This window comes from Mastigoproctus giganteus, chromosome 3 (genome assembly GCF_048544385.1).
Source record: "Mastigoproctus giganteus isolate SK-2022 chromosome 3, ASM4854438v1, whole genome shotgun sequence".
Classification (NCBI taxonomy): domain Eukaryota; kingdom Metazoa; phylum Arthropoda; class Arachnida; order Uropygi; family Thelyphonidae; genus Mastigoproctus; species Mastigoproctus giganteus.
The window spans coordinates 164,457,132-164,469,474 of record NC_143577.1 but is presented as its reverse complement, the minus strand read 5'-3'; the positions used below and the strand labels follow the sequence as shown (position 1 = coordinate 164,469,474).

The following is a 12,343-nucleotide window of genomic DNA, read 5'->3' as shown; positions in this document are numbered from 1 at the left end:
TATAAGTAATGCGGAACTGGAATTTGGGGAATACAATGTGTATAGAAAGGATAGACAGGACAGGAGGGGAGGTGGGGTTATGCTATTAATTAAGAAACACAAAGTCCAAGGAAGTGAAGCCAGTCGACATCGATGGACAGGGCAGTGTCGAGTCAGTTTGGTGTGACATAAGCATAGGGAAATCAAAATTGAGAGTAGGAGTGTGCTATAGGCCTAATGACTCTGATGAGTATAATAAGATATTGTACAGGGAAATAGAGTGGGCCAGTAAATCAGAGTCTTGTAATGGGGGATTTTAATTTCCCATATATTGACTGGAATTTGTGGGTTGGTCACTCGCACACTAGCAAGGCTTTTGTGGATTTATTGGATGATTGTTTTCTACATCGGCATGTTCGTGAGGCAACAAGAGGGAGCAATACTCTTGATCTGATTATCAGTAGTGATTCTTCATGCATTAAGAATCTGCAGATAAATGAACCACTAGGTGGCAGTGAACACAGTGTGTTGAAGTGGGATTTACTCAAGGAGGTAACTACCATCAGAGGTATAGGGAAGGGTTTTTGTTTTCGTAAAGGCGACTACGATGGACTGAGACAGTATTTAAATTCTATACAGTGGGACCAACTGATGATGTTACCAACAGCAAACTCAAAATGGGAAGCATTCAAGGAACTAATATTGGAGGCTACCAGGCTTTACATACCAACTAAGAAATATTGTTCAAGGTTTACGCCTAAATGGTTGTCAGATGAACTAATGAGACATGTGGCAGAGAAGAAAAATGCATGGAATACATACAAATTAATGGGTGACATGGAAGCCTATGAAAGATATAAGTTGGTCTGTAACCAAGTCACAAAGGAGATTAGGCAGGCAAAGGCAGACTACAAAAAATCCTTGGCAAAGGATGCAAAGAAAAACAGAAAAGAGTTCTTTACATATTTAAACTCAAGAAGGAAAGGGATGAATCAGATTGGTCCACTGGATATTGATGGTTCAACAGTTGAGGATCCTGCTCAGGTGGCTAACAATCTAAACGAGTATTTTGCATCTACATTCACGCATGAGCAGTTATTCAGGAAGGAGAATGATGTAGGTAAAGTAAACATTGGCAGTAAGCTGGATGATTTTGTAATAACTGAGAGGAAAGTGGAGGAGAGATTGTTGAGGATAAACATAAAAAAGGCACCTGGGGTGGATGGGATCTATCCAGTTATATTAAAGGAGACAGCAAAGGAAGTAAGCAAACCCCTAGCCATAATTATGAGAGCTTCTTTGGACTCAGGGGAGGTACCCATAGACTGGAGATGTGCAAATGTAACCCCAATTCACAAAGGAGGATCAAAGGCTGACAAGTAATTATAGACCTGTGAGTTTAACTTCTGTTCCAGGAAAATTAATGGAGGCACTGGTTAAAGAAGCACTACAGGATCATCTAGACAAGAATTCAGTTATAGCTCAGATGCAGCATGGTTTTGTTAAGGGCAGGTCTTGCCTGACCAATTTGATTGGATACTATGATGTAGTCACAAAAGAACTGGATGCATGGAATAACTTTGATATTATATATTTGGATCTTAGAAAGGCTTTTGATACTGTTGCACATGGAAGACTGCACAAATTGGAGCAGTGTGGCATTGGAGGCAAATTGCTGCTATGGATAAGGGGATGGTTGAGTGGCAGAAGACAGAGAGTGGTAATCAATGGACACTGCTCAACGTGGACTAATGTTATTAGTGGAGTTCCTCAGGGTTCAGTGTTGGGTCCGTTGTTGTTTTCAGTGTTTATGAATGATATTGATGATGGGATATCAAGTTTAATGTCCAAGTTTGCAGATGATACAAAGGTTGGCAGGGTTGTTAAGGACACTACTGACGCTATGCTGCTGCAACAGGGTCTGGAAAGGTTGAGCAGATGGGCTGAGAGGTGGCAAATGAAGTTTAACATTGACAAATGTAAAGTACTACATATGGGAAACAGTAACCCCAGAGCAACGTATCAACTCTGCGGTACTACACTGACAGTGGTGGAGAATGAAAAGGACCTGGGGGTAATTGTGCAGGCAGATATGAAGTTCTCTGAGCAGTGCAGACGAGCTGCAAGAGTAGCTCATGGTGTCTTGTCAATGATATACAGGAATTTTTCTAGCAGGGATAAGGAGGTGATTATTCCCTTGTATAAGGCAATGGTTAGGCCACATCTTGAGTACTGTATACAGGTCTGGAGGCCTCATTTCAAGAAGGATGTAGAGCTGCTGGAACGGGTACAGAGAAGGGCAACAAGATTAGTGAATGGAACAAAGGGTTGCTCTTACGAAGAAAGGCTTAAGTTTTGCAAATTACAGAGTCTGGAGACTAGGCATCGGCGAGGTGATCTGATAGAGGTGTATAAGGCTTTGAATGGTTTGAGCATGCTCAATGCCAATGGGATTCTTCATCTTGCTCAGAATAATCACCTCAGAGGGCATAAATTCAAATTGAGGAAGGACGGATGTCGGATAGATGTGCGGAAATTTGCCTTTGGCCAGCGGGTGTTTGGTTGGTGGAACCAACTTCCATCACTTGTTGAAGTTGATAGCCTAAACAAATTTAAAGCTCAACTGGACAGGTATTTCGAACGAACGGAGGGGTGAAATGGGAGTGGTGTGTGTGTTTTTTTTTTTTTTTTGGCTGATGCTGAATAAGCTTGCTTTCTTGCATCATATGCCTCTACTAATGCTAGGTAGCAGTATCCCCAGAGAAATGTGCCAACTGGGTGATGTTACACTCATGGTAGTGGGTGCCTCTGTAGCCAGGTGGGCAGGAGCAGCAGTGCGTAGCACACGCTTCTTGATTAGACCAGGGTTCGAGTCCGTGACCACCAAATACGGAGGATGCGGAAAGGTCAGGGAATGACCACCGCATATCCGCGAAGCAATATGGCCTTAGTTTCTAATGCTCCTAAAAATGAAATAACAAACAACAACATGGTAGCAGAGAATGAAGGAGACCTGGGGTAATTATGCAGTGAGGTATGAAGTTTTCTGAGCAGTGCCCACACGTTGCCAGAATAGGTCATGAGGTCATTTAAATGATATAGAGAAATTTTGCTAGCTTCGATAAGGAGGTGATTATCTCCTTGTATAAGGCAATTGTCAGGCCACACCTTGAGTACTCCATACATGTCTGGAGATCTCATTTTTGGAAGGATGTAGAGTTGCTAGAACAAGTACAGAGAAGCACAACAAGACTGTTGAGGGGACGAAAGGGGTGCTCTTACAAAGAAAGGCTTAAGTTCTGAAGACTAGGCACCTGCGGGGTAATCTGATTTAGGTGTATAATGCCTTGAATAGATTGAGTAGGCTCAATGCTCATGGGATTCTTCCTCTTGCTCAGATTACAAACCTGAGGGGGCATAAACTGAAATTTAGGAAAGAGTTGTCGAACAGACGTGTGGAAATTTGTCTTTAGTCAGGTAGTTGATTGCTGGAACAAACTTTCATCTGTCGTCGCGGAAGTTAATAAACTAAATAAATTCAAGGAAGAAGTGGACAAACTTTTGGAGTGAATGGATGGGTGAAATGGGAGGGTTTTTTTGGCTGATACTGTATAAGCTTGCTTTCTTGCATCATATGCCTCTACTAATGCTAAGTATAGAAGTCTATACTGTTTTTATTTACATCCTTTGCCAAAGATTTCTCACTATCTGCCTTTACTTGCCTAACCTACTTTTTGACTTGATTATGCACCAGCTTATATCTACCACATGTCTCATTAATTCATCTGACTTCTATTTAGGCCTAAACCTTGAAGAGTATTTCTTAGCTTCATTTCCTTAGTTTCCTAGTAGTGTCCAAGATTAATTCTTGGAATCTTTCCCATTTAGACCATTTAGAATTTGCTATTGGTAACATCATCAGTTGATACCACAGTATAGAATTAAAAAATTGTCTGGGACCACTGTAGTCACCTTTACAAAAGCAAAAACCCTTCCCTTTAACCCCCTGATGGTAGTTATGTCTTTGAATAAATCTCACATCCGTACACTGTGATCACTGCCACCAATGGATCCTTTATCTGTAGATTCTCAATTCTTAAATAATCACTGTTGATAATCAGATCAAGAGTATTACTCCCTCTATTTGCCTGTCTAACATGCTGCTGTAGAAAACAATCATCCAAGAAATCCACAAGAGCCTTGCTGTGCAACTGACCAACCCACAAGTTCAATATCTGGGAAGTTAAAATCCCCCATTATAATGCAATCTGATTTAATGGCCCATTATATTTCTCTGTATAATTGTTCGCTGTACTCATTAGGCTTATAACACACTCCTACTCTCAATTTTGCTTTCCCAGTGCTTATGTTATACCAAACTGACTCAACACTGCATTCTCCACTCATGTCAACTGGATGCACTTCCTTAGATTTTGTGTGTTTCTTAACTAACGGCATGACCCCTCCTCCCTTTCATCCCCTTCTATTCTATGTATCCATTCTGTACATATTGTACTCCCCAAATTCCAATTCCACATTCCTTATATATCTGTGTGACACCACATCTGATATCCCAACAATATCTGCCTTTGATGTTTTGACCAGCACCTCAAATTCATCAAATTTATTTACTATACTCCTAGCATTGGTGTACATGCAAGTATATACGCACCTATTCTTACTCTTAGTTACCCTAATACAGCCCAAGTGTTTACTTGTTCCATGATAACTCCCAGTCCTTGAAATTCCCAGCACCTCACTTTCCAGGCTGGTGCTCATTCCAATTAAAGCAGTGCAAGAATCACTTTCACCTCTGTCTGCGGCTACTGTTATTATTATCATTATTAGCCATAGGGTGCAAGGAAGCCTGAGGCTTATGTTGCAACAGCCAAAAAAAAAAAAAAAAAAAATTTCTCAGTTACCCTGAGAGAGAGAGAGAGAGAGAGAAGAATGATGATATCCAGCTCAGGACCCTGGGTGTGCCAAGCCCATACTCAACAGATATGAGCCCCTGGGGTTGAGTATTCTCTTAGTCTATGAATCTCACCAAGTTTGCAGTTTTCCAACCCACCTAGCACTCCATCGATAGCATCAGCAAATTTTTTGCACCCTTTTTATTTAAGTGTATCGCATCCCTGCAGAAACAATATTTCCTGTTATCAAGTATAGACCATGATGAGAAAAATCTTAACCCATTAGCTTTGCACAGTCTCTCCAGGGCCAAATTGACAAATATCATCATCAACGCTCTCACCATATTGCATCTCAGCAGAATTGCAGACAATTTCAAATTTAACCCTAACTCCTTAACTCAAGGTCATTAGTGCCAACGTGTAAAACGATATCACCATTTGTGCCCTTAAAAGATGATATCTGATCAACAATGTCATCAACTTTTGCCCCTGGCAGTCATACCCTGGTCCTATTCCTATCTTTTTTGCACAATATGTTACCCATCTCCCTGACAATAGAGGTTTTGCATGTAAATATTATACAAATTGATATATCCTAAAAATATACTTACTTGGTTTCCAAACTACTCCGTTCAAATTCTTTGTCCATATTCTTGCAACAACCCTCTCAATTAATTCTTTACTTTGATAATTATCCGGTGTATAGAGAACAACCTCAGGTAATGCAAAATAGCCTTGAAATTGAAATGGATCATATAATTTAAAAATTGTTTCATTGACATGTGTTATCTCAACTTGATGTGGTATACTACTACCAGAAGAATATTGCACCATCACTACTAAAATAACAGAAAGCAGCAGGGGAAGCAAAATCTCAAATGCACTAACTACATAATGTCTTTTTCGAAGCAGATAGCATTTCCACATCAGCATGTAAAAGTGCTGAATACTAGACACTTTGGATTCATTCATCACAGTTCACACTACATAAATAAAAAAAAAAATAGGCATTTATAGATTTCATAATTAAAAAATTTACAAGAATAAAGAAGATAAGGCATTGTGTACTGTACAATAGAGTACAGTGTACATGATGCCTATTATTCTTTGTCAATGAATAGCATGAAGAGAGTGAATTTAAAAACTATGATTAGGTGACTGGTATTGTACAGGTCAATTACTTGTGGTAAGGTTGCACAGTTAGTTCTTTATTTTACTGTCATCAGTCTCTATTTTGAAAAGAGATTTTCATGCAACAAAGGTATGATCATGATACAACAAAGGTACAAGATGACAGGCTTTAAATACCACACAGAAATACAGATAGCATCCTGTTACTAAACCAGTAACAGGATGCTGACTATAGTTCTGTCACTAAACCAGATTCGACTCAGATTACAATTTGAAAACACTATGCAATTTTTAAATTTTATTATGATAATGAAAACCCTTAAGAATAACTTATTAAAAATAATCAAATTATGCAATTAATTTAAAAACACTGAACACAAACACAAAAATATATTTTACAAGAGCTATTCAATAAAGAATGATCATAATTGTTCATGAACAACCATACTGCTTGTTATTTCTAGCTCAGCTGGGGAACTTAAGCCCAAACTAAAATGCATCACATAGCAGCTGCAGAGCTGACTGGTGCACAAAGCATGACTTTGGTGGTCATTCAAGTTATGCCTGTTCAGTTTTGCCTATGTAACAATTGAAGTAACACATAAGGAACATTATGCTGCTCTCAAATTTTGTTTCTGTCTCAAGATAACATCAGTTGAAGCAAATGAAAATGTTAAAAGAGACTTATGGTAAATCTGCACCTCCATATAGCATAGCTTGCAAGTGGTTTAGAATGTTTAAAGATGGACGCAATTCAATCACAAAAATTGGAAGTGATTTACAACCACCATAGTCACCACAGAAACCACAAACACTGCTTCTGTAATCATGAGAGAAGATCATCATATAACATTACGATGATACTGTTATATGACAGCAGTAATATCAGTAAGAAGCACGCATGGCATTCTCCATGACCATTTGCATATGATACTTGTTTGTGCTTGCTGGATTCCAAGACTTCTCACACCTGAGCAACAGCAAGTTTGCATGGAGATTTATCACGAACTTCAATGAGTGGTTAATGAAGATGGTGAGATTCTGTACCAGGTGATAACAGCAGATGAAACAATGGCTTCATCATTTCGGCCCAGGAAGTAAGCAACTGAGCTCCAATTGGAACATCATTGCTAACACTGAAAAAAAGAAAAATTGTGACTTCTGCATGAAAGGTTATGGTCATCTCTTCTTTTGTGATTTAGGGAATAGTTTACCAGCATGTTGTACCACATCATATGACTGTTATGGAACCATGCCAAATGGCTGTTACTACAAAACTGCACTGCACACTTTGTGGGATCACATTCATTGCAAACAACAACTGCATGCAGGTGGGTGGATGCTGCATCACAACAATGACAGACCTCATACTGCTCATATCATCATCAAGTACTTAGCCAACATTAATGTCAAATGTGTTCCTCATCTGCAGCCCTGACCTTTCACCCACATTTTTTTTTTTTTTTTTTTAATTTCCAAAGTTAAAGAAGGAGCTGCAAGGAAAATGTTTCCACTCATCAGAAGAAGTTGTAAAGACATCAAGGTGATTCTCAAACACATGTCAAACTGGATTCCACCACATTTTGGAAGACTGGCAAAAATGTTTGGGTAAATGCATTTCATCAAATGTGAACTACTTTGAAAAGAACCATCAAAATATGTATGATTAATAAAAGCTAGGTTGTGTGAAAAAAAATTATGGTCATTCTTCATTGAACTGCCCTTGTCATGGGCACAGGCAGCATGGTGCAAGGTGGTGCAAGTGCACTACCTTTGGATTTCGAAGTAATACACAATTCTTAATATTTTCATTAATTTATTGAAACATAAGATACTGCATGTATTCAAAAATTTGGTGAACAAAAAATTTATTCCCACCTTGCAAAATATCCTGCCAGCATCTATGGCCTTCTTATTTTCAATTTAGCTATAAATCAAGTTATACAATTAAAGAAATTTTAAACCAATGTTTAAATCAGTTTTTAATGGGAAAAAAAAAAATGCTAATTTCCAAAGTTCTGTTTTGATACCATGCAAATCTGTGAAGTAGTAGTAGTGGCATGTGATGCAAGAAAGCAAATGTATGAGCTTATGCAGCATCAGCAAAAAAAATTTACAAAACAATTCCCTCTAAATGTTTGTCCAGTTCTTCCTTAAATTTATTTAACCTATCAACTTCCACAACGACAGATGGAAATTTGTTCCAGCAATTAACCACCCGCTGGCTAAAGGCAAATTTCCACACATCTATCTTTCCTCAGTTATTATTATATATTATTTCAAACATGGGTAACTAGGATGACAAATCCAAATTCCAGGTTGCCATGCTGACTAAAAAAAAAAAAAAAAAAAAAATCTGACCTGGTAACTAGTATTTTACAAGTCAGTTTACCGGGTGTGAGGTCGAATAGTTAGTCCTTTATTTTATAGTCGTAATAGTCACAATTTGAAATAGATTAGCATGACTTTCAAAAAGATATGATATAATGGGTTATAAATATCTAGACAAATAACTATCAGCAGCATCCCATCATAGAACAAGTTTTATTGGGTGAAGCAATATTGTGAATCATGACAGTCTTTCCAATCATCTGGCTTTCATTAGAATAGTGCAAAAGCTAGAGTCATGTGAATAGCATTTCATAATTTTTTTTTCCAACTTTTTGTTTTTTCAATAACATACAGATATGTTATTCAACTGAGTGACATCTGTAAAAGTAATAACATAGTATATGTTATTACTTTTACAGTTCAAATAACATAGTATATGTTATTTGAAAATGCTGAATACAGCATTTTCAAAAATACATTATTTGCACTGTGACAATACTATGAAAATAGATTGCTTAAATTTTTATCATTTTGTATGCCACTGCCACCACAGCAGGTACAGCCACAGAATTATAAGTACTATAGGGAAAAGGGAGAGGGGGGGATGTTTATAATGTGATATAAACATGGGGAAATCTTGGTGTGTGTTCACACCAAGATTTCCCCATGTTCAAACAATATAAGGAAATTAGGTGCAAACTCTGTGTTTTGATGGGCATTTAAAAGAGCATGAAGAACAGGATGGATACGAACATAGCACTTAAAATGGGGCCCATGAATCTCTCAGCTACCCAACTCAACACAGTGGCAATCCCCAAGGCAGAATGTGCTGATCCTAAAGAAGGTAGTAATTGTTGTTGATTCTACTGTCAGGGAAACTGGAAATATGTTAGGCAAATTGGTGGAACAGTACCAGGGTATGCCTGCCAGGGGCTAAAGTAAATGTTGCTCAGCAGACATTTTTTATGGGCATGAAAGGCAACACTGTTGTACACATGGGCACTAATGATATTAAGAGTGGAAGATCTGAGGATTTAATTAATAAGCACAGGGCAATGTTGGGAAAAAGTCGCAAGTCAGGATTAAATTTGAGTGCCTGCAATCCTGCCCAGACATGATAGGAGGGAGTACATGCTGAGAGCCTTGTCAATCAATTGGGCCATGGAGAGACTGTGCAAGACATGGTTCAGAATTTTTCTATGCATGGCCTGTGCTTACCAATAGGAGAGCCTATTTTTATAAGGATGGCATAGAGGGGGATGCAAGAATATTTGCTGATGCTAACAAGGCAATGCAAAGTGGGTTGGAAACTAAAAGCATGGGGGAAGGGGTACACAGACTAATACATTAACTAGAGTCACAGGCAGAAGTAAAAGTGATTCTTGCACTACATCTGTTGGAAAGTGCAGCAGCCTGGAAAGCAAGGTGTGGAGCATTTCAAGCCCTGCTGTAGGTCAATATGAAACAAACAAATACATGGGCTGTTTTAGGATAACTAAGAGTAAGAACAGGTGCATGTATACTTGCATGTACACTAATGCTAGGAGCATAGCAAATAAAATTTGGGGTACTGAATAAGCCATCAAAGGCAGACATTGTGAGGATATCAGAGAAAAGGTGTTACTCAGACATTATGAATGCAAAATTTTAATATATGGTGCACGATGTGTACAGAAAGGCCAGAGGGGGTTACAGTCATGCTCTTAGTTAAGATGCATGTTAAGATGGCAGTTCATCCAGTCAACATGCATGGTCAGTGCAATGTGTCAGTTTGGTGTGACAAACTCTGGGAAAAAAAATATTAGACTAGGAGCATGTTAAAGACCAAATGGCAGCGATGAGAATAACAAACAACTATACAAATATCTAGTGGGCCAGTAAATCATAATGCCTTAAAATGGGGAATTTTAATTTTCCACATATTGACTGGAACTTGTGGATTGGTCACACATACACTAGCAAGACTTTTGTGAATGAGTGTTTTCTACAGATCCACATTACAGAAGCAATGTAATCCACATTATCAGCAGTGACTTGATGCATTGAGAACCTGCAGGGAAGAGACCATCTGGGTGGTAGTGATCTGACATGGGACTTCAACATATAACTACTGTCAAGGGTAAAGGGAAGGGCTTTTGCTTACATAACGGCAACTACGATGACCTCAGACAGTCAATCAGAAGCCAGCACAAAAATACCAGTTGGTCAAAGAAAGTGTATCGTATTACAAGTATGAACCCCTAGCCATACTAGAGACTTCTACTCACAAACTATACTGGGACTATGCTATAATAATGGACAAGACGATCCCACACAGCAGACCACATATAATTCTCATCGACAAGAAGGAAAGGGCTACCTAACTGATTGGAACAGCAGTGCCAAACACCAGAAACCTCCAGAAAACCTACAAGGAAATGATCGGAAGGTACACTGACCTAAGAGAGGAAATCAAAGAAATGTGGCATATGGAACTAGAATGACCATCCTGATCACTGCATCAACCACCACAATGCCAAAGAGCCTCCTTAAGAACTTAGCAGCAATAGGCCTCCTAGAGAACACTTACATGGAACTCGAGAAAGCTGCAATTCTCATTACCTGTAGAATAATAAGAGAGTTCCTCGACCAACAATAATGACAGTAATAAGGATGCAACCAACCCATGCACTTAGTATCAACACCTCTCACAGGGCAGAAGAAATTTATTAAAGGAGAAAAAAAGTTTTATAATAATACTCCACGACAGCAGCCATCAGGAACAATTATGAAAGGACTAATATGGGTGAAAAGATAAATGACGTGAAGCTACTTGGACAAATTTGTATGGGGAAAGGTGTACCATCGTATATTAATATCATCCTGTATTCAATACAAATAACTGTGTAAAGAAATTATGTTCAATAATTTGTGTTCTCTACTGTCGCATATTATATACCAAAACATAATGTAAAAGCAATACAAATATCAAAAATATTTTACCAGTCTCATCTTAATATCAATTTTTAAGCAAAATATCAACTGTGCAGCAATAACAGATAAACAGCTAATTAGCAAATAATTATTAAAGAGAATGAAATTAAACAACTACAGTAAGATCGCAAATGCTACCTGCTCCTAAAAACAGCAAGTAGTACCAACTGTCATTGATGCTACCTGATTCCAGAAACAACCATGCACATCACTGCAGGATGCAGGGTGTTCACCCAGATGGAGTACACTCACAGATACAACCAGGTAGCCAGGATAATACAATCAAAAGCTAGCACAAAAATACCAGTTGATCAAAGAAAGTTTACTGTATTACAAATATGAGTCTCAGGCCATACTAGAGACCTCTACTCACAGACTATATTGGGACCATGCCATAAGAACAGACAAGAAGATCCCACACAACAGACCAGACACAACACTCATCTACAAGAAGGAAATGGATACCTACCTGATTAACATAGCTGTACCAAACACCAGCAACCTCCAGAAAATATACAAGGAAAAGATCAGGAAGTACTCAGACCTAAGACAGAAATTCAAAGATATGTGGCATATGGAACAAGCAATGACCATCTCAATCTCTGTGTCAAACACCAGTATGGTGCCAAAGAACCTCCATAAGAGCCTAGCAGGAGTAGGCCTCCCAGAGAATACTTATAAGGAACTCCAGAAAATCACAGTTCTGAATACTTGTAGGATAGTATGAGAGTTCCTCAACCAACAGTAATAACAAAAATAACAGTAACCAGACACAACCAACCACCACATGCACTTGGTACGAGTACCCATTATAGGGTGATAAAAATCCCATAAAGGAGAAAAAGTTTTTGTTATAATAATAATATAAAATAAAATAACAGAAAAAAAAAGAGAATATTCATACTATTCCCACACGGTAACCAATCCAATTCTGCTTTGAATTTAGCCAGACTCAATACCTCTACCACTTTAAGATGGACACTTATTCCACTGTGTGCTATGAGTGTTTAATGGCA

At 38.4% G+C, this 12,343-nt stretch overlaps 1 protein-coding gene across 1 annotated transcript in view; it reads right to left on the bottom strand.

Annotated features, from left to right (window-relative positions):
- The window catches only part of LOC150088381 (phospholipid-transporting ATPase ABCA3-like), a 286,503-nt gene extending 280,634 nt beyond the window's left edge, over nucleotides 1–5,869 (bottom strand). Inside the window, exon 1 of the mRNA XM_090369476.1 lies at nucleotides 5,504–5,869. Coding sequence (XP_090225602.1) covers nucleotides 5,504–5,864 — 361 coding nt within the window. The 5' untranslated portion in view covers nucleotides 5,865–5,869. The remainder of the gene's footprint in view (nucleotides 1–5,503) is intronic.
- Nucleotides 5,870–12,343: the final 6,474 nt, after the last annotated feature.